The sequence below is a fragment of the Rattus rattus genome, chromosome 6 (genome assembly GCF_011064425.1).
Source record: "Rattus rattus isolate New Zealand chromosome 6, Rrattus_CSIRO_v1, whole genome shotgun sequence".
Lineage (NCBI taxonomy): Eukaryota > Metazoa > Chordata > Mammalia > Rodentia > Muridae > Rattus > Rattus rattus.
This window is the reverse complement of record NC_046159.1, coordinates 144,189,574-144,213,678: the sequence shown is the minus strand read 5'-3', so window position 1 is coordinate 144,213,678 and position 24,105 is coordinate 144,189,574. Positions and strand designations below refer to the sequence as shown.

The 24,105-nt window shown below is 34.9% G+C and overlaps 1 protein-coding gene across 1 annotated transcript in view; it reads right to left on the bottom strand.

Moving 5' to 3' along the window:
* Sema3a (semaphorin 3A) overlaps positions 1 to 24,105 on the bottom strand; it is a 198,104-nt gene that overhangs the window by 6,034 nt on the left and 167,965 nt on the right. Inside the window, exons 13-16 of the mRNA XM_032907051.1 lie at positions 22,335 to 22,426; positions 16,488 to 16,529; positions 13,019 to 13,176; positions 9,228 to 9,295 (exon numbers count right to left, since the gene is read on the bottom strand). Of these exons, the coding sequence (XP_032762942.1) occupies positions 9,228 to 9,295; positions 13,019 to 13,176; positions 16,488 to 16,529; positions 22,335 to 22,426 (360 nt within the window). The remainder of the gene's footprint in view (positions 1 to 9,227; positions 9,296 to 13,018; positions 13,177 to 16,487; positions 16,530 to 22,334; positions 22,427 to 24,105) is intronic.

Here is a 24,105-nt window from a genome sequence, read left to right as displayed (position 1 = left end):
ACAGATTCTCCTATTTTATGCTGTTACATTGGTTTTGCTGCACCAGCCAGAAATACAAAGACAAAATTTCTATCAGGTTCAGTTGTTTCTGTTAAGCTCTCTGTAGTAGGACTTGGGTACCATTACCAGTGCCTAACTTAGGACCAGAACCTTCATGTAGATAGCTGTTCTTCAATACTCAGATGTAGTGACATTGTCGTATTTATATTCATTCCAATTTATATCTTATAGCATACTGTGTAAACATTTTGAACAAAATGATTAGAGAGCAATGAAACATCTATTATCGGTCCAGACTTTGCTTCCCTATCTACTTGCAAAAATGTTGGACAGCACTGGAAACATAAAGATACAATGACCTGCTTCATACTCTCACTTTTCTCCCTCACTATTTCCATCCATCTTTGATCACTCAAGAAAAATGTATAAACAGGAGAATATTATTTCCATTGATATCTTCCCACTACACTGGATATTTTGATTACTATTAACTTTCAGACATGCTAGTCATTTGTAACAGCAGCACACCATACTTTCACAGAGCACACGGAGGTCACAGTTACACTATTGGAATCAAAGGCATTACTGAACTTTGAAGACTACTGTTCATTTCCTGAAAGATATAGAGTCCTGCATATTCGGGATCAGTATAATCTGAGATCTTGCTCTGGATCAAGCAGCAGCTGACCTGAGGGCTGCTGTCCTACAACATACAGTGTTAATAGATAATTTATTCTATTAAAGCTGTGTTGAATGTGGAACCAACCCAGTGGATGCTGATGGGCCCCAAAGCAACGCACTGTGGTACTACTTATTGTGTTTCTGTGACAGCATTCTGAGTGCTGAACGTGCTGTGCTGCAGTGCTTTGAGGATGTCCCCCTTTGGGAAGTTGTATTTTCTGTTTGAGGAATTATTGAGATTCTCTGATAGCAACTGTCCAGTAAAATGAACTCTTGCGATTCCACTTCCCTCTCCACTACCTTAGGGAACAACATCAACCAATATACCCATGACATTCAGTAAATGTGCTCTCGCCACATGAAGCCTTTTGTTCTGTATGTGTGACTGTTTTTCTTCATCAGCATTTTTTTTACTTTATTTTTGCTTTAGTAAAAGAAAAATGATTATAAACTGTCTTGGATGTATTATAAAGATCCATGGCACTTAAGGAATATGTGAAGTTATAACTTCAAAATATTTTTTTTCTTAAAATACATGTTGGTTACTCCATGATGCAGCTTACATGACATAAAATTGTCCTTAATGCATGAGGCAGCAATGCAGTTGCTTTGGGGTCACCCACAAGCCTCACCTGCTATGTAGCTCAAGGCCAGCATGATACACACGGTCCTTTTGCCTCAGCCCTCCCAAATGTTATAACATCTACTACAATTTCCGGGTTAACTAAGAAAAAAAATGTTTAATTATACTTCTATCTTAAGAAAATGCTATGATTTTACAATCACACTACTAGTTGTTATATAAAACAACTGGATACGTTTTAGTTACAGAATTTTCTATAGAAACTGCTCATAAGGAAAGAAAGCAACAATTTTACAACTTAAATTTCTCAGACCATTAAATTACAAAAAATTATATCACTATAAAATTGTTAATTAAGGATGGAAAGAGGATTCAGCAATCATGGGAGCTTACTGTGCAGTCAGGAAGTTCTAGAGTTCAAATCTATCCCTGTAACAAGGTGCTAAGCAGGGTCTCTTCTTCTGGTCTTTGTGTGCATGCATGTGCGAAATTGCATACATATATAGACACATATAACAAATAACTTCTTCAAAAGTGAAAATTTCGATTGTTGGTCAATGAATAGGATTAAAATTTTATCACTGCTGTTTTATTATCAATTTCATTTTAACTTCAAAATAGCAGAGCTACCATTGAGAAAGGATATTCAAAGTTCTTAGTGTTCTTATTGCCTTCAATGTGTTTAGCATTACACAAACAGTTTAAAAATATTTACGTGGCCATCTACCAGTCATTTTTCTGCCTCTTCTGGAGTTGAGAGAGGGAGCTCTTTAGATAGCTTGTTTCAAATTCTAGAGAACTTGCAGTTGTCTCTCTTCTACTTATAGTTTTCGGATTTGTTTTAAGAGGCACACATAATAGAGACAAAAGTATCTAATTATCACAGTGCAAAAGCATAACAAAAGTTATTTAATAGAGCTTCTGCACACAGAACAGTTAATCATGATTACCAATGATATTAATGTAATGGCTGTTGCCATAGCTTAAATTGTACAGAAGAAAAATCTTGTGTTAAGAGTCAATACTGAGGTGCCCTTAATAGCCTCCTATTTCCATGAAAGTATAAAGAATTAAAGAAAATACCTCAGCTTCAATGCATCCTAGAACTGTTCTACTCTTAGTGGCAAATGTAGTTTTATTATTTACAATTGTTAAACTGACCATCTCTCTTACCTTCTGCGTCTACTGTAATTGTAGCAGAAAGACAGTCTTGAAATCTCACCAGATATTTGCCAAGTGACAAAGCTAAATGAATACACTGAATTTAAAAGCTGAAATCTCAAACGATTTTGACAATCACGGTCACAGACTGTAAGCCCAATCCATGTAAAAGGGAAAAGAAATTATAGTCATACGTTGATAGATTATTTCATTAAACTGCAGTTTAGATAGAATATTTGAATGTTAGTAACTCTAGAATAACTTATTCAAGATATAGTAGGAGCAGACATGTAAAAATCAAGTATGTTCCACATTGAAATATTGTACTATGAAATAAAAAGATGATAAAGGTTTTAACAAGTTACATAAATAGTTTTACCTTCTTCATGGACGCCTATGCTAGCAGTGGCTCATGGAAAATGTACCCATCCAGAAAGAAAAAATATAACTACAAAAACATTTTAAAATGTATTTTACACTACAGCCCTTTGTCATGTAAACCACCATAGACAGTAAGGCTATAGTTATTAAACTGAATAGTTGGAGGAAAATAATTAAAATTATTTAAAAGGCACCAGTGTGTTTGCATAACACAACGTTTCAATATGTTGCAGCTGCTAATGACAAGAAATAATGTTTTTGAGGAAGCAATCTTCAATTAATCATTTCCTCCTTTAGTGGGATAATTTATGGAAATGAAATGAGACTAATAAAGCAGAAAGAATGGGAGGAAAGGACGAAGTTAAATAAATTGCTTCCTTTTGTAACAACAGAAAGTCATGATATCCATCATTTGGCCAGCAATATCATGTTGCTTAAGGCCTTACTTAGCATTTGATTCTCTTCCAATAGTACAGAAACAGAAGGAATCACATTTCAGCTTCCCATTTATTTCATTCTTCATTTTAACCCCATAAGCGTCTCCCAAGATTGAAATGTGAACAATGTAACAATCTTGGAAAATGTAATGTCAGAATGGAGACAGATGGATGAGGCTGGGAGCCACATAGTCATTCCTTCCTTGATTTCTGGTATTAGGTTTTTGATGGTTTTGACCCTTATTAAGAGTGGAGTTTTCTAGGCAATAAATATAAAAATCAAATACAAGTCAAAAGAGTTGCAGACAGATACAAAGTAATTTAACTAGCCCTTTTAGCTCCTTGGGAAATAGAGTACTATTACTATTAGTAATAGAATTGATTTGTATTCAGACAAATCAATTCTAGTTGTTTTACCATATTGCTTTTGGGATATTTTTCATTTATATTCCCTAGAAATGGTCAAGCAACACAAATCAAATATAGCCTACAAATCTAGTGAAACAGAACACAATGGAAATGTGTTCTTTGGCACCAATAATCATTAAGGTTTTCTTACTGATATCTAGATGACTGTCCAAAAATACATTTATTAGCAAAACATTTTCAAGGATATAAAAAATATATAGCAGTGGTCAATTACAAGGTATATCATGGGTGAGGAGATATATTTCATAGGCTAATATAAAATTAAGAATTAAAATGAAGAAAAACTCATTATAACTGTAGCCTTTCTATTCATTTTATATCTGCATATGTAGATGGCTAATAAGCAATTTATCAGTTATCTATATTTTGGGGGCAATTAAAAATCTAAAATCTAAATTATAATATAGAATGTGAAAGGGATCATACTTGTTTATGAATAGAATATGACATGTTTTTACAATGTCCGTACTGATGGTTATAGCCACTTATCTATGTAAATGTTAGAGGGCGTTTTCTCATGCACACTTGTGAATGAAAGTACATGCATTTCTATTTAACCCATTTACTAGAAATGTGGCCAACATAAATGAAGAATAGTGGATGTGGGCTGAAAAGAACAAAATCATCAATGACACCTTGCAGAAAATGTAGGTATATAAAATACCTACTTGACAAAGCCAACCTAAATTATACACTATATCTTAGGTTCCAAATCAAGATGTGTTTCTGTGCTGTGTGGTACTCATCAACCGGGATACAGCATTTCAAATTCTAAAATTCAGACGGTTTTCAGTATTTCTTGTAGTGATATATTTATTTGGTTAGATTGATTTTTACAATGTGCTTATCACTGTATAGACAGTGAGAGGGATACACAGACTAGGAAACTGTATAGACAGTGAGAGGGATACACAGACTAGCTATATCTTTTGGAAAGAGTAATTATATTGGACAAAGCATCTTTCTAGTCACTTAATATACTACTGTATCTTACGTTTAGAAAAAAATTTTGGAATAATGATGAAATCAATGTGTTATGAAATGTTACATGAGATTGAAATAGTTCCGCTTGCCACAGCTATATTCACTTGGTCGTATGTGGCACAACTACAGTGCATCCTAGTTAAGGGCATGATGAAACACAAAAGCTTCCAGAGAAATTCCAGTATGCATATATCAACTGTAATATTATGAATCTATGTGCAGCATCTGGTACATTTTATTTTCGTGATTTTGTAGTGAATGCATTACCAAAGAAAGCAAAATAATCTATATGCCAAAGCAGGATGGCCATAGGAGGAATTGTTTAAAAACAAAACAAAACAGGAAACATGAGACTTAATCTTTCCTTTTCTTTCCCCAAGCAATTTGATGGGAGATAGGAAGCAATCATTTGCAGAGGCGGAAACCTCCCATAAACAATAATGAAAATACTATCTCGTTCTATAACGATATATAATTCTTATAACTTTCAGAATAAAAGGGAAAATGCAGACATCTTAGAATCCCCATTCATAATAGTTAAATTGAAGGGTATAAATAGATTATCTTGGACAGAATGATGATTTTTGTAAATAAAATATTGAATGAAAATATTGCAAACGTCAAAGAGGGTTTTTCTCCCATTTCTTCCACATATGTTTATGGCTGAGATGGACATTTTTACATTGTTTTTCTCATTTTTACAGAAGTTTATTTCTCACCAGGATTGCATGCGTGAGATTGAATCTAGGATCTGGCACCCAATGACATTCCTGGACCATTTTATTTCGTAGGAGTCCGTGGTGCAGTAGTATATTTAATCTTCACTATTTCCCTCACAAGTGGTATTTCATAATTTATGGAACTTGGAGGCTTAAAAGGATGACATCAGTTCCTAGATAAAAATCTCAGGGCTCCTCTTTGGGTTAAATGTTCATATTCATATTTGGAACATGGTAAAGTACAGACCATAAAATCATAGACAAAATACTAAATTTATGTCTCTCTTGACTGGCAAGACGTACTGGCAAAGACAGCTTATGAAATTTGGGCATGATTTTGATGGCAATCAAGACATAAATTGAGATGGGCTAGGTGTGGAGATAATTTAGAAGATTGACTTCTGTGGACATTTTATTGTGGGACATTAAAAAGGAACTTCATGTGTGCAGAACAGCCAAGAAAACGATTAGAAAGTGAAATCGAATGATCTCACTAAATTAGAAGATAGGGCATAACGTATCCCCATGATCCAGGAATATAAGATGATGGTATGATTTTCAAAATTTAGTCATTTGCTTTCTGGACATATAAATCATAGATTGTGTTGCGGTCCATTTTGGTTTGTAAGGAGGGAAAAAAGGCAACAGCACAGATGTAATTTATGTGGCCAGTCATTTTCTTAAATGTAAAGTTAGACAAGCTCCAGTTTCAGGCACGCATTCTCTTTTGAGGGAAGGAATGGAGTGGAAACCACCGGAATACTCTGCTAGCATCTTGCCTGGAATGAGATTGGAAAGAAAGATTTCCCAGCACACATGTGCTATTAGGGTTGATGCTAGGTTTTGGCTGAATGGCTATGGTGATAGAAAAGACTGTTTGAGATCAAGAGAAATGGACTGGATTTTTGTTTCTCTCAGAATAGTTCAGCCCAGTGCAGTTTTACACAACAGGGAATTTCAGTGAGGGTGTGTTGAAGGTTTCATCCAAAGTGCAATTTCTTCCACCTTAATTTCAAGTTATTTTTTATATAGTCACTTTATTAGAATCTCAAGCTATGTAAAATATAGAGTGTTGCAGACTATGTTTACCATTACAGCTGGAAGCGATCATATCGAAGTGTATAATTTGGCTTCATGTTGCTTAGAAGCTTTCTGTTAAACAACATCGCATATCTTTACTTGTTTCCATATGAGCACATATATTTTGTTGAATGTGAGAAGTGACATTAGCAAGACAACACACATGATTTAAACAGGGTTGGGCTTTGGATTGGAGCCCATTTACGTTCAAATATTGACATCTACTATTCTGAGATAATTCACGGATCCCTAATGGTAGTACTGAGCCTGGCCAAATGGGGATTCCTAACTTACTTTCCACACATTTGAACTTTACTGTAACCTACGGTGAATATGCTTTATGTTTGTTCAATTAGCAACACAAGCAGCCAACAGGCACAGGGACCTTTGAGATAGAAGTGTTTTATTGCAGTGGAATTTTGTGGGCTGTTTGAACCCTTCCTCCCATCTATCTTAAATGTAAAATAAAAGTGCTTACCAATCAAAAAGGAAACTAAAAATAGCTCTTGTAACACTAAACTATCACAATTCTATTTCATCTTACATTATGTATTTTAATTTCATTATCCAGAGAAGAATTCATTCGCAAAGACTTTACTGTGTATAGCCAAACAATTCTGCATAATTTTCATAGGCTCGAGCCAATATAATGCCACAAAAACATATCTTCAAAATAGGCAACATTATCTCAAGTAGAACCATTAAGTGACCAACAATGTTTATTTAAGCACAGTCTCCCTTTTGAAAAGTCCTTGGTTAGTTTTCCCATTTGTTTATGAGACATTTCTATCCCCAGTAGGTTTTATTTTGAAATAGTATAAGAACTTTACTTAAAAGGGACTGGATTACTAAACAAATGGAGCGATCATCAAAATGATGCATGGAAAACTGCTAATGGTTCCTAGAACAGCTTCGTGACACATTCATAATCAATTATTATTAGTTGAATGATAGCTTATAGTGATAATTATCTCTCGCTGTGTGCATGCAGGTATGTGTGCACATTATGTGTTTGTGGGTGTACATATGTAATGGTGTGATTCACATATATGCACATAGAGACTAGAGGGTGATCTCCAATGCTGTTCCTTCTCAGAAACTGTCTTCTTTAGTTTTGGAGGCTCCCTTCACTGTGACCTCAGACTAGGTAGTTAGGATGTCTAACTAGCCAATGAGCTTCAAGCCTCTGCCTGTCTCTGTCTCACGAGTGTTGAGATTACAAAGACATCCCTTGATTCCAGTTGTTTACATAGGTGCTGAGGAACTTTACTGAGAAATACTTTAGCATTCATAATGATATTTTGTTAAAAACAACATTAAGTTTACCGAATGTTTCCTATTTTCCCAATATTATATCCATTACGTCAATGTAACAAAGCCCATACAGAAAAATAGATTATAAATTGTTCGGAAATAACTTTGAATTTTTTTATCCCGCTTTTGTTTCCAAGCATCATTTTTAACCCTCAAGGTACAAGTCCATAAATTCTTCACTAAAATGAATTAATAATTAATAGTGCTTTATTTATGAAGCGATGGAATCATATTACAATAATTTCATTTGAAATAAGTTCATGAAGACTGAGTAAGCATTTGGTCTAAATGGAGTAGTAGACTGTGTTACTCATAAAAAAGGAACAATATACTAATATAGGCTCTTCCCTTGGTCAGAGACACAGAGCAAAACCTTTGTTAACCTTGTTCAGTGGTCTTTTTCTTCTTCATTGTCAGGAGAGTAACCCACAGGAAAGCAGCCAATGGTCACAAATGTTTAAAAGTGACTGATTTTAAAGCACTTTTTCTAACATCCCCCATTTTTACCCCCAGTTCTACTGAGAAGAGGATTTATAAGTCTGATGTCAACACGTTGAGATTACACACAGAGGGATCTGCCTTTGAAGAAGGTAACAGATTTTGCTATGGATATTCAAGTGCTACATATGGCATTAGTCCCCCTTTAACATACATAAAATAACAATATTCTACACACCTAGTAAGTCAAATAAAGATAAATTGAAAACACAGAGAGTGTTTTGTGATCACTAGAAAAGGTACTTGAAGAGAAAACAGAATAATTGTGTTCAGTTACAGTGTTCATGCTTCGCATATTAACTCTTATTTTTTTTTTTAGCTGTTCATTAGTGCCATTGTCATTGAGAAGTTTCCCCAGCAGAGGGAAGCACAGCTTCATTATTATCTCATAAATTGCAATAGGGAGAAAAAGCTTACACAGCAATTTATGTATATTAAATGGAGGCTGTGTGATTCAGCTTAAATTAGCAACTCTGACATTAAAAAAGGTTTCAATATCTTGGTTTCAATTTGAAGCAATATATTGGTTCCAAATTGCTCACTCAAGAAGATATATGGCTAGTATTTTAATGTAAGGATGTGGCTTTGCTGTGCATTTGACTCAAACATTCAGAAAGAGTTAAAATCATCAGCATTAGATATATGGCTTCCTTGGTCCATTTTAACACTATTTATTATTAATTTATTTGATATATTTTGATGAAAATTTCTGTTGCTTATCTCTTTGTGTTGCAAATCCAAGGGTATGTTCATAGACTTGGCTGCTTTGGTTCATGTAAGCCGTTCTATATCTTGTAAAGATCTAAAATCTTGAATTATCACACCTTTGATCAAAATATATATTCATTTTGTGAGTTCATCAGCATCTTCTTCATTCCAGACCGCGTTTCCCCCTAACTATTCTTGGAACGATATGTGCTCTCCTACCACTTAGCCCTGGAGGTGTAAAAAGTGGCTTACCATGATGCTGCAAGTCGGAACAGTGAGTCAGTGGGTCTCCATTCCTTATATCCTGTCGTCTTGTGCGCCTAAAAGAATTGCATTCAAGAGACATTATTCTAAATCTCTGGTGTGAATGAAGAATCAAATCTGTAGTGAATCTGATGGGCAAGGGAGTCTCATGCATTTGTAGCTTGTGTGGCTGGATAAGGGGACTGGAAGGTGAGCAAACTGGGAAACGAACTCCATCCACTGCAACGAAAGGGACCTTAACCATCAGGAGTAGACATTCCGATTTGTCTTCTACCAGGAATCAGCCAATAAAAACCTAACACTGAAAAGCTCTAGACTTCATCTTAGAGGAAAAGAAGATATAATATTTTGAAAGGTCAACCCATTTCTTCAATAAACCTAAGAATTGCTCTGATCATCAATGTGAGTGTAAGCCTGAACATTAGAACTCACATGAATGACAACTTTCCTCATTGTATATGTATTTCCTCATTGCTCCCACAATTCTCCAATGGATTTATGAGTCTGATGCTAACATATTGAGATTACATACAGGATGAGGCTATATTTAAACTTTTGAAAATACACTATTGTCTAACTTTGATATATAATCTAAGAATTCTTCTACTGCTTTTTATTTTTCATCACTATTTTATAGGAAAGCATCTTTATTGGATCTTCTTTGATGTGGTGCTGGGGATTGAACTGAGAGACTATTGTAAGGGTTATACCATTGAGTTATGCTTCCAGCCTTTGGTTCTTTCTTACCTTATTTTAGATTCAGTCTTATTCTACAATCATGGCTAGCTTTTTGGGGTTTCAAGGTGTACATAACTGTGACAGCCCTGTTATATAGTTCTGGTTGTACATCAATTTACTTATGTCTTGGAGAAGGGGGAATTACAAATTTTGAACTTAAGGGCAAAGTCTCCTTTGCTAAGAGAGTAGGTAGACCAAGATGACCTTCTCTTTTACTGAAAAGCAAAATAGATACATTGAACTGCAATTAACATTCTTCCCAGACTCTTCAAACTGTATGTGGGGGTCCCATGCAGTTAGACACACTTGGAGGAGAAGATAGGCCCTGCTATTAGATGCGAAATAGATGTATAAATTGAGAGATCAGAGATAAGGAGAATGGCTATGCAACACAGAAAGTGTGGGCATCTTAACTGATTTTTTCTTTTTAAAATATCTTGCTACAAAATTAGTTGCCATCATTCAATGGCCATTGAGAAGTGTAAATATGGAATTCATTACTGTATTTATACATTTAGAAGTCTAAAGTATTTATAGTTTTCTATTTGTAGAAGTTGTGAGACTATCAAGCAGATGTGTATATTTGAAAATTGAGCCAACAGAAGAACTTGTGAAACATGAATCCCAAAGCATTGGGGAAAGCCTTTGCCAGTCACTTAAACTTCAAAAAATGCAACCACAGAGAATACATAAATTGCAAGGCCTCCATGCATCCTCTTCAAAGACATATCTAGTCTGAGACACATGAAATTAGGTTAAGTAAAATCCATAATTCACAAGGAAAACAAGAGAACTTATGAAAATTCTTTAGGTCTTAATTTATGGCTGTGTGAGAACCACTTTCAATATATAAATACCAGTTCAAATTAGAGTCATGTTTATCTCTTTTCTCATTCTTTGATTAAAATTCAAACCTCTCATCACCAAATCATGCAATGTTCTTTATTAACATTTCTTATAAAGGGAAGATTCCTCACTTTAGTTCACATAGGATTTCCATGTGCATATTTGAGTAATACAAAAGGCACCTAGAGCTAAATAGTTTTAAGAAGTATAAAAATTTAATCTTAAATAATTTAGAATTATCACTGTAATAATGGTATGTCAATGTATTAACTAGTTCTGGTTTCTTTAATCATTATATTTATCTTCAAACTAAGATTTTTCTAATATAAAATCTCAACAGATTGTGGAAGTACTAATTATAACACTGAAATATGGAATTTTGAAACAGTAAGAAAACTGTTTTATGTATGTAGTCTACAGTAGGAGTTTTACATTTAATATTACTGTGATTCCATGCTCTAATTATATGATAATATAAGTTAAGCTCGAGGTAATTGTTTCAAAAGATTCTTTCTTTCTTCTTTCTTCCTTCCTTTCTTTCTTTCTTCCTTCCTTCCTTTCTTTTCTTTCCTTCTTACATGGATATGTTTGGGAATCTCTGTGCACTTCTGCATACCTTGAGACCAGAGAGGAGTTACGTGCTCTGGTGCTAGAGTTATACATGACTGTGAGTCATCAGTGAGAGTCTGAGAACCGAACTGGGTGCTCTGTAAGATCAGTAAGTGCTCTTAACCACAGAACCATATTCTCTCCAGCTCTAGATTTAGATGATTCAATATTCAAACAATAGTATCTAAAACATCAATGCAAATAATTAAGTAGAGGTTACTTGTAGTTAGTCGATGCTTTCCTATAATATTTGTAATATTAGAAGTGCTTCAGAACACTCTTCACTACTGTGAAAGACTGACAGGCAGAACTGCTCTGGAAAGGCTGACTGTGCTAAAACAAAGTCATATTGCTCCAGAAGTGCAGTGGGTTAGGGATGGTGGTGACCGAATCTATGTTTGAAAAGGTCAGTGTGCATGGTGGCAAGCTTGCAGGAACTTTAACAAGATTCTGTATATCCCTTTCATGGGTGCATATATATGTGCTTATTCTGGAGGCCAGAAGTTGAAAATGGGTGTCTCTCTATGTTGCTCTCTATTGTCATCAACCCTACCACCATCACCATCACTATCACCATCACCATCAGCACCACCACCACCACCACCGCCACCGCCATTGCCATCACCATCATCACTTTGAACCTGGATATCTCACTGGATGTGGAGTGCACTTATTTGCTTGAATCTGGAGCTCACCAATTATACTAGAGAATCTGATCAGTGAGCTCTCAATATCCCTTCAGTCTCTCTACCCTTTCTTCTCAGTGACTCTAAACTAGGATTTCCCCTAGGTTCAGGACCTCGTCCAATAAGGACTTTACACATCAATCCATCTCCCATGCATCTGTTAATAACTCTCCATTTATAACTTAAGTTTTATTTAAAAATTTCCTCTAAAATAATTGTAAATAAAATATTATCAAGAATACACTTAGAATGCATGAGTAGTACACATACTTACACATGTACACACATGCGGGTGCACACACACACACACAAGATCAGACTTTATTATGTAGTTTTATGTTTCGAGTGAAAATCCTCTAAGTACAAGATGATGCAGTAAGAAAAGGGCAATTAAAAAATTCTTGAGCTAAATAGGAGATGTATTTCAGAATATTAATCACTTGAAACCTATGAACCTTGAGTTGACTGTCCTATGGTCCAACATGAGCTGGCACACATTTTATACTAGTCACCCTGAAGCTGAATAACTTGTCCTTATCCTGAATGCTTAATTGCAGTACCACTGGAGGCAAATTTCTTTTTAAATGTCTTTCCTAGTTTCTTTTTATTGGGGTCATCAATGATCCCTTGAATGGTTCTTCTGCCATTTCTGAATCTAACATATTTCACACCCAACATTCTACTTTTGTTCCATCAAATAAAATATTTTTATAAAGATTTAAAAAAAGAATATTAGCTAATCAATATTAATGCATTGAAGAAATCAATGCACCTTGAATTCCACCAAAAAACCTTATCTGCACAGAAAGGCAATATGCTTATTTATCAAGGGCTGGTCTATGAAACAAATCAATCAGGCTGCTAAGAGACATTATATTTCTCCTTTAATGTTCACCTTACCTCTTTGCAGTAGGAAAATAGCGTGAGCATGATGACCCATCCCAGGCACAGTAAGGGTCCCGAGCAAGGCAGCATTCAGCACAGGCTTTGCCATAAATGTCACAACGGTGTAGAGGAAGCTGTGCTACTCCAGCAGTTGAGCCAATGTACAGTTGTTGCTTTGGATGAGTTAAGAAAACATTCATCTGAGTCTCCTTTATAAACTAACTCATTTACGTTCTTTAACAATAAATTATACTTATGAATCAAAATTGTCTTCAATCATTTCTTCTAAGGTCTAGCAGAAACTCCTAGTTTAAGTGAATTAGAAAGAAACTTTACGCATCTGACGGTAACAGGGAAGAGAGAGATATGCTGTTCTTGCACTATAGAATTGATTGATGATAAAATGAACCCTAAGAAAGTTATATAAATGGTACTCCAGAACACAGTTAATCAGATAAGCATATCTGCTGATATTCTGATGTATATTCCAGGGACTATATGATGGGCACAAGAACTGATTTCTGACTCTCACATTCATGACTGCACTGTGATAACCCCCACGCATACAAGGTGAATAAATATACAATAAAACTTTAAGAGTTATATAAATACTGAGACATGTAATAATAACCCACAGAAAAAGACATCAAAATATTTTTTAATTTTATGGGATTTAGATGAAAATTGAGTATTAGAACAACTTTATTGTGAACAATAGGATGCTCTTTGACATTATAAATTGTCTAATAGAAATGAACATAGTCAAAATTTCATTTTCAAAGATTCTCACTTACAGAGTATATATATAATATATATGAATATATAGAAGTTCTGTAAATGAATATATATTGATATACATATGTGCATGTGTGTGTGTGTCTGTGTGAAGTTGAATGTAAGCTGAAGTATTTACTGAAATCTAAGAAATTATTACAGGAGTGCTTTCATAGATAATGTACCTGTGCTTGAAGCTAAGCAAAATACTCATATTCGAGGCTATAAACCAGCATAGTTTAGGAAATAATGTTGATTCCTTAGTAAAAGAACATGTTTCATCTTTTAAAAATAGATTTCACTGGAAATCTATTGTATAAAAGCAGTTTCAGTGAGATGATAAATTAAGCAGGTATAAACTATTTAAGCAACTGTGAGATTACTTAGAGAGCTGGAGCAATAACCAGAAACATCATTGGTAACAATGAACAGGAACGCGATTACCTGACACTGACATCCCCTTTTCTTTTGATACTTTTGAGATAGTGTCATACAGACTAGGCTAGTCTTAAGCTCCCAAATCTCCTGCCTCCAATTCCAAAGTGTTTGGATGATGGGTATAGCTGTTAGCCCTGACTTTGTGATCTTGCTTGGAAAGTTATTGACCAAATTAGCAATTCTATCAAAAGATCTTGTTTGCCTAATAGTGTTTAAGAAGCATATGCCACACTCATAATTACAGACTTATATGACATTTGAGTAGACAAAGAATTACTCAACAAAGTAACTATACCAGGCATATGCGTTTAAGAGAAAAAAATGTACAGGAAAAGTGAGAAAAAGAAAAAAAAAGTATAGTCATTCAAATGATTTATGGTCATGAAAACCTAAGCTCCAAAAAATTGACCTAAATTAAATGTAATTCAATGTCATTTTGATTTTATCATAATTCTTCAGGATTACTAATGATACCTAAAATCATCATGCTATCCACACGAAGCATAGGGGCTTACAGGCATCACTGAACATAATCCAGTGACTAGCTAGTAACCTGATGTGCTTTTTCTGCCCAATTTAACATCACCGCGGGAGATTTCACTAGCCTCCTCATGACATCATTGGCCATGAGCTGGGTGTGATTTCATTATCTAGAAGGTTAGTTTCATCACTGCTGGTTCCTCTTGAAGTACCATCTCACTTTAAAATGCTTCTAAGAGTGAGGGCAATTGTGTCACACTGACTGAAATCCATCTTCCTCCATGAATAGCAAATGTGAGTCAGGGATTCCTTCTTTTATTGAATGCTGTAATAATAGGCAATATTTTAAAATATTTAAAAAATCTTATTTCTTTTTCTTACTTTTTTATTTGAAAAAACTTTAATTAATTAATTAACTAATTAATTAATGCATTAGCATATTCTGTGTGCATATGTCTATATGCGTTAGTGTGCATATATGGAGGTAGAGGACAATGAGTGGGGAGGTCGTCCTCCTACCACATGAGTTCTAGTTTCAAACAAGATGTTTTACTAAATTAGACTTAGAGGTAATTTGGTAAGGATTGGCTCTGAAGTCTCGCAGAGAATAAATATAAATAAATACCTTTAAAATCATTACAGGAAAGATTATCCCTGTCTAGTTTCCATCCTGGAAAGCCCCGGATTTCCTTGCCAAGATGTGACAATTTTTAGATGTGAAGAACAGGTGAATACATGTTAATGAGGTGTAAGATAGCAGTATCAAGTCAATAATATCTGCACTCTGAGTTTAAATATCTGGGAGATTATCAATCTATTTTGATACATCTGTGTGGAAAGTGTACACACTGCATTTTGTTGGCACCATAATTTAGTGTTTCGTTCAGGAGGTGGAACACTGTCAAAAGCAAGACAGGCAATCAGATCAGAAATAACTCTAGCCAACTGACTCTTAAGTTCACAGTTCCATAGACAATATTTTACAGCAGTAAGAGACATCCTAGTTCACTTTCGTCTTTATACTATACTTGCTAATAGACCTCGGTTCGGTATATTAATTTATTTCAAAAATTATATTCATTTAATGAATTAAAGTAGTGATATAGAAAATATGATTTTTAGAAGTCAAGCTGTGTCATATCTCTCGCTCAGTATTGGGAAATTAGTTGTTTTTCTTTCATGTCTTGGTGAAACATCCATTTGTTATAAATGAAAAAACTGATAATGAGTAACTCTAGAACTCTGAATTCTTAGAGTTGTAGAATATACTAATTGGTAGTGCTTGCTTGTATGTTTAAAAAAATTGAACACTTTTTTCATGAATGTATGGGCTACTTCTTAAGATCTTCAACCAGAATAAACAACTGCTTACTTTGATGAACATATAAAGTAATATTTTACAAACCTATGTGTTGTATGCTGCCTACTCATGCAAAGTTAAATAAAATTTAAATCTTTTACTCTAAAATGATCTAACAATATTAAATTTAAAGTATGTGTGTGGACACTGTTAAAATATAAAAATAGCTCTTGAGTAAAACATCTTTAGACCCCGAAATAACTATAAATCTACATTTAAAGATCACTGTTACTACTTTTCAGGGAAATACATTCAGATGGCCCAGATGATAAAGCTTTCATTCCGTTAGCTTGTTATAATAAACCTTTGTCCACTTCACTTTTTTTTTTTACTACCAATTGCCTAACAATCTTCTCTAAAATATGCTGGATATCAAGCTCAAATGAAAAAGTAATGAAACATAGGGCAGACTATAACATACTATGATAGTACCTGTTTAGTAGAAAGCTCCATTGCTGAAATAGTTGTTGGTTCCTAAAACATAAACAAAAGAAGTGTTGGATAAATGAGAAAAGTTGGTTAACTAATTGGTTAACATTTACAAGTTCTGCAGAAATAGTGTAACCAAATACAACAAATACTCTAAGAGCAAATAGATCTGTGAAAGAGGCCAATGAGGTAAGTGCTAAATATGTGAAACAAATGAGAAGGGTGCATCGGCATCATCCAGATATCTTTGGGGATCCTGCCTGCAGTTCATCAAGTTGTGTTTGTTGCCCAGTGAATGGACCTAGAGACAATTCAGTAGGTCTATCCTAAGTCAAGAAAATGTAAATTGTCTACATTTCCCCCTTCTTTATTGATTTCTTTAACTTGCTATATTTTCCCTTCTATGTGTATGAAAGACAAAGACAAAGGCCAGCAGTATATGTGTTCTTTGGTCCTCTAGGTAGACTCTGAGCATTCTAACTTGACTGCCATTAGCTCTCTCCACTGCTCTGCCCTCTCCGTCCAGCCCTTCCTCTATATTCCCTCTCATCTTCAGAAATGGAGTTCACTAACCAGTTCCATTATGCCTCAAAAATCCTTTTCGATTGCTTCCTTTTAGCCTTCCTTGTGGTCTTCTTTGTCCTTCTCTGACAGGTCTGACAGCTTTGCCTTCCCTTGCCTATTCTTCACACTATGCCTTCCTTTTACTGAGCTGGGCTGCTCTGTGCTCCTGCCAACTCCACATGCACAGGCAGTGCTGACGCGCTCCACTTCGGAACTGAGCACATGATTTTCTTAATTACTTCCGTACAACCTGCCTGCTCACCAGTGAAACAAGTGATGAAGGAGATGCATTTCCTTAATGGAGTAATTTAGAGATTCCCAATACTTTTCTACTTTATAGCTTAAATGAGTGATAAGAATTACCAAGTACAGTAATGATTTCGTAAAGAATTACCAATCGCAAAGACAACTGTGGTGAAAGTTGTCATGCAACTGTGTCTATACAGAAATGGTGTATTTACTATTTATTAGTATCAAGTCACAAAAATAAAATTTATATTTCATTCTCAATATTTTGTTTTAAAAGGAGTTTTTAATTTCTACAATATTGGTATACATTAAGTATAACAGAAATTAAGAGTCAGGAGAAATTTCCATTGCAACTTTCCCCTCTCTAACTTTCCCATGAGACTTCTTCATGTGCCTAAAGAAATAACTAACCATGCAAGTTTGTGTCAAAGAAATTATACAGTCATCTAGGCATAGAAAAGACAACACCCCAATACAATGAAAATATGAAGTCTAAGCTATTTGAAAATATAGTTGATTAAATTTTTATTTCCTATTCATTGATTATGCAAAAGCAAACATTTATAACGCAGATAGAAATGGGTCTTATCATATGTAAATTGTAAAACATGAGACAAACTCGAACATACACCAGATTTGATGAGGTCATATTATGCTGTCAATATTATAGATTAAGATTATAGTATCCCTTAATTAAAAGAAATGTATCTGTTATTTACACGAAGAAATTAATAAGTTTAGAATATGTACTGCCTACAACTGAATTTTAATGCACAATATATTACAATGACATCCATTTAAATAAGCTATAAGCTTTCTGAGAAATAACTGGTGACAAATATGAGTTCCATTTAAAGCAGATGCAGCTTCATAAGCATTTTTATGACATTGGTTCCGATTGCAAATGTAATTGGTCTTCAAGCAAAAAAAATTAAAAACTTAGCATCTTTTCAAGATTTTCTGTGACTCAAATTTACTGTACATCTCATAGCTGTTTCAATTTAGTCATTATTAATCTTTTGCACTTGCAACGCTTTTCCACCTGCTGACCCCAGGAGATTCTGACTTAGCTTACTAGCTGCTCAGCACTGGAGAGGAAGCTCCTTCAGAAGAAGTTAATAGGCTGGAATTTGCAAAGCATCAATTATGTTTTACATTTGAATGAAAATTAAAGTCTTTCATTTGTTTGCTCAGCTGTTCACGGAATATTGCATAAATTGGGTGGAAAACGCAAGTGTTATTGATGGAACTTCCTTGAAATCCTTTGCACTCAATAGGACTATAAATAAACTCTTTTGTCCCCGTGGCGCCATGACTGGATGTAACTCTGAATTGACTCAAAAGGAAAGTTCATTGGAAGGATGGGGAGGCATACTGTCCAGCGAGGATGAAAAATTACCATGTGCCCAGCTTTTTATATCTTTTTAACTTAAGAAAAAGACAATGATATGGAAAAGATTGAATTCCAGTATTCTGGAACAGATTTTTTTCATGAATAACAATTTTTTTTTTATAAACTAACATTTACCAGTTAGCTAAATTTTACTATAAAAAGAGAATCTTTAAGAGTTCATGATTGTAATCTACATGCTATGAAGAAATGGATGCTCCATTTACTAACCAGCTCACTCAGAAGCACATAGTAAGTAAAATACTTTCGAATTCAGATGATTGCTGTCGAATTACAGTTAGACTCAGGCTGTACCTTAGTGCTACAATGCTATGTTGAATAGGTATTGGCAGAGCTGTGGGTTTCCTAGCCCAACGCCAATGTTGACTTTACTTCACCTCTTATCATCTATTAACATTTTTACTCTGCAAAATTTTATTGCTAAAGAACGTTTTTCTTTCTATACAGTGACTGGAACATGATTTCACCAGAATAAAAGAACCTTGTAACCAAAACCACTGGAATGCTCTGTGATTAGCTGGCGTGTTTTCTTAAAACCGATCTCAAGATGACAAGGCGAATGTACTGGTTTTAATCCAAGAATTTATGAGTTATTCAGTCTGAAAGAGACTCCTAAGGACATGGCCCCAAGAAGGTGGTAACATGGGTAAATTAGCCTAACATTAAATGTGTTTAAACGCTACAAAAGAGTAAGCCTGGATCATGACCTTAAATCTTTATCTTGTGTATTTACCCTATCAAGCTGTTGTAAAGCTCCGTCGATCTTTTTAAACTGTATTTTATTTTAAATGGAATGACACAAGTGCCCAATAGAAACATAGAAACCATAACGCTTTCCTGTTTTTTCAATGTATGTGGCTATCGCTTTAATGTGTTGCGGTTTTTCCTTTTCTGTCCACTGCTGTGAAATTAAACAAAGCTTGACAGTGAAATACTCCAATTGCTAGCCCACAATATATATATATGTGAACTTTGGCTGATAGAACAGAATGCTGAAGTAAATATTTCTGTAAACTCTGCCTAAAGATGTTTTGTCTGCTTGTGTGCCAAAGAAATAATTGTGGCAATATGCAGAGTAGAAATCAGTAGGAGAGTGAAAGCAGCTTCTAGAGAAGAACTTATATTTCCAACTGCAACCATCTTCTAACAAAATTTAGATCTCTAAACAGTTTCTTCCTTTATAGTACAATGTTATGTATTCATAATTGTTAGAGAGTTATAAAGATTTTTTTCTCATTATACCTTAAGTGCCATAGAAATGTCCTAGCAGTCACCACAAGTGTAATCTTGAAAGGTATTGCTTTGGAAACCCCCAATTCAGAACCAAGTGTTATAGATATTAAGTATCTATATCTGCTAGTCTGTTGGCTCACACCACGCTTTTGCTAAAAGCCCTTTTAGCTTAAACTCCACGTTGGAATTTTTAATAATATATCAAGAAATACAGTAGTCTGTGAAATATAAACCTCAAATGCCAGGAACATTAAGAAGGGAATTTAGCTACAATGTAACACTACTACAGATACATGCATGATTTATTTAATTAATAAAACATAGAAAAGAGTGAAAAGATAAGAAAAATTATTATTTATAAATTTCATAACATGACTAAAATAATTCTACACAGCAAAATTTAACTCTACTAAGTGACAACAAGCATCAGTCTTTGAAAACGAAATGTATAACCAGAAGACCTTTTCATCCGAATGAGGTCAGAGACTGTGCCCAGAGTGGACATCTCTCCATCTCTATGTCTGCATCTGTTGCTTTATCTCTGTCCGTCTGTCTCTCTCTCTGTCCCTGTCTCTGTCTTTTTATCCTCTGCCTTTCTCTCTCTCCTCCCCCAACACATGGGTATTTATAAAAGCATGGATTCGTGAAAGGTGAAAGAAATATAGTTGTCTGTGAATAATTGGGTGTTTATAAGGATATTGTGCTAGTGTGCCCAATGAGTTTATTTATAAAAGTTACATTGATGATTATTTAATTTTTCCCCTTTCTATTAGAGAAGAATATGGAATCAGATCACCAGGAAAAGATTGTGCTATTTCTGAATCACCTTCCTGATGATCTGCAATCTTACTTGAAGACTAGATTCTGTGAAGAAGATCCTTACAATTTTTATCATATTTCACTTTTGTATCAATATTGTTTCATTTAATAAATGTTGCCTGAATTTATACTTTAGCCTTAGAGATAAACAATGAATACCAGGCAGCCAGTTATAAATTTAGCTCTCAGTGCCCATAATGTGTCTGCTAATCTAAATGGGCCCATTTGGACAATTATAGTTTTCAATTAATAGGCTAAGATTCCAATGTGCTTGCCTTTTAAGGTAACTCACTTGGCATAATGACTGGCCAAAATCAGTTCACACTTTATAATCGACACCTAAAAATGGCCAAAGGAATCAATTTTTTAAGTCAAATTTGTGACATCACTGTTTTAAATATTTAAATTAAGGCTATGCAGAACATATGTAAGGAAGTCATTCCATTTTTAGTTTTTATAGGTAAAAGCAATAAAAAGTAAACATTAATGATATTTCAGGTAAGCACTGTGGCATATGCCTGTAATCCCAATACTTAGGTAGTGGAAGCAGTAGGATCAGAAGTATATCATCATCCTCAGCTACATAGTAAAGTCAAGACCATGCATAAGGAGATACTATCCACAAAGGAAAAGAAAAACAAGTACAATTCCACCAAAAAATCCTGATAGCATTGGGGCAGCCAAAGACCTCCTAGGTCTGTGTTTTTCAGCTAGAATGATATACTTTTAATCACTCTGGCTAGAATATATACATGCCCTTAGTACACAACTTTAATCCCAAACAATGAAGTTAAATTTAGTTTGTTAAAGGAAGCAGCCATGTTTGAAAGTGGCAACTAATTGAAGGGCAGACAAAGAGATGAATCAGAGAAAGACTTGACAGAATGAGTCAGAGATAGGATAAACTCTCATGAGAACATATAGGAAAGAGAGGTTACTTAAGAGAGCTGTTCATGTTTTGCTAAGGAGAGGCAGATTTACTGGGATAGTTTTATAGAGACAAGTTCAGAGAGAAAAAGCTAGACACATGTAAAGACAGAACAGGCGAGAGAATAAGCAGCCAGAAGATAAGAACATATTGTCAAAGTTCATATGAGGCCAAACAGAGTCATTGTTAGAAGCCTAGAGAAGCTGGATTGAATCAGTCAGCTTAAAAAGGAATTTTGAGCCGGAATGTGTGAATTGAACCAGCCAGCCAGGATTCAGAGAGAACTGAAAAGGGTGAGCTTTTCCTACAGTAAGCCTCCAATTGCATCTACCTCAGCACACCTAGGACTGCTTACATACCATGCTGGATTCACTATAAATTGAGAGAAGAGATTTTGAATGGGAAAACATTTGCTCTTCAAGTTTACATATAAATAATGTAAATCACAGATTTAATTATTTAAAAAAAATAAGAAACCAGCCAAGAATTTTTCCATCTTTACATTTAAGGGCAATGATATTTTCAAGGTTCATTTTGTCTGGCTTTCTACTTGACCAACTAATTAGAAAGGTCTACAAGAGTACCATGTACTGTGGCTTCAGGGTGCAGTTGTTCTAGGGGATGACTGGAATTAGGCAACACTCACCCGGAAGACTGTCATTTCTTCCAGAAGAACTTCTTCTAGGTCATGCCAAGTCTCCTTGGGGACTGAAACCACTTTCAGGACAGTTCCAACATCTTTCAAAGAAAGCAGAGGAGAAGGTTACAAGTTAAGTAGATTGGAACAGAGGTCATCCCTAATGTAAACAAAAAGGATTTTTGCAAAAAAAAAAAAAAGTTGTTTTTTTTTTGTTGTTGTTGTTATTGCTTACTTTTTAAACTTGTGAAATGGGGAGCGTGTGTGCTTGCCACAGCACACATGTGAAGCTCAGAGGAAAACATCTAGAAATAAGTCTGTGCACTCCATGCTGCTAGAGCTGGGTCACTGTCATTGTTTGCAATGCCTTGCTCCCTATCCTAGGTTAACTGGACTTCAAGCTTCCGGGTCTCCATCTTTTTCCTCCCCATAGAAATGCTGAGATTATCTTACATCTTTCTGTGATTTCCAGAGGTCTGAATTCAAGCACTCACCTCAAGCACAGCGAGCACCTTTCACCCACTGAGCTGTCTCCCCAGTCCTAACAAAACAATAGTTTACCAACTTCACATTTCTTTACATGAAAATTATTTTATTTATTTATTTGCTTATTTAATAATTTTTACACTCCACATTTTATCCTCCTCCAAGTCTACCCTCCCTCTGTTCCACATCCCATACCTCCACCCTGCCCCCGCGTCTCCATGAGGATGCCCCTACCCCACCCACCCCACCAGACCTCTAAACTCCCTGGGCCTAGATTAAGAGCACCGACTGCTCTTCCAGAGGTCCTGAATTCAATTTCCAGCAACCACATGGTGGGTCATAACCATCTGTAATGGGATCTGATGCCTTCTTCTGGTGTGCCTGAAGAGAGCTATAATATATTCCCAGACATAAAATAAATAAATAATTCTCTTTAAAGGAGTGGGGAGGCTGTAGCGATGGCTTGATGGTTGAGAGCACTGGCTGCTCTTCAGAGGATCTGGGTTCAATTCCCAGCTCCCACACGGCAGCTCACAACTGTCTGTAACTCCAGTTCCAGGGGACCCAACCTCATGTTTTATATTTCCTTTCCACGTGGATACATCTGTAAACTTCTACATAAAAACCCATTTTACCCCTCTTAGTTTATAAACTATAAAGAGAGCCTTGGAAGCATAAAAAACAAAATTTAATACTATATCAAACTTTAAAACGATTTTAACCTAAAATGTACACATTTTCAAAAATACAATATATCCAATGAAAACTGCCTAAGTTAGATATCTTTTTATTTAATTTTTTTATGGTTTATACATTCTAGAGAAGAGGAAAAAAACTAAAAAAAAGAATTTCCAATTTGACATGACAGACTTTTCCAAGTTTATTTTGAAAGCAGAATGTATCCACAAAGGAATTTGTAGGCGTGAAATGTAAGGGATACTGTTCATCTCCAGCTATAACAAGAACGTCAGTGTCCATCAGCACACTCCTCTCCAAGAAGAGCTGTAGTACTTACAGGCCCTTAAGTCAGGTTCAATGATACTGACTTGACAAATGACGATATGACTTCTCAAAATAAACATTTGAGATTACATACCATAATAGTTTGTCTACAAAACATACACTGGGCAATCAATTTTAGAATCTTAAGAAATTTAGATATAGGAATGCAAATTATTAAAAAGCATTGATTAAATCTTTATAGGGATTTGGGTTACTATCTAAATTCCATTGTCAAAAGAAAAGATGCCCAATGAAAACATCTATCACTTTTATTTAAAGTTTCATTTATGGA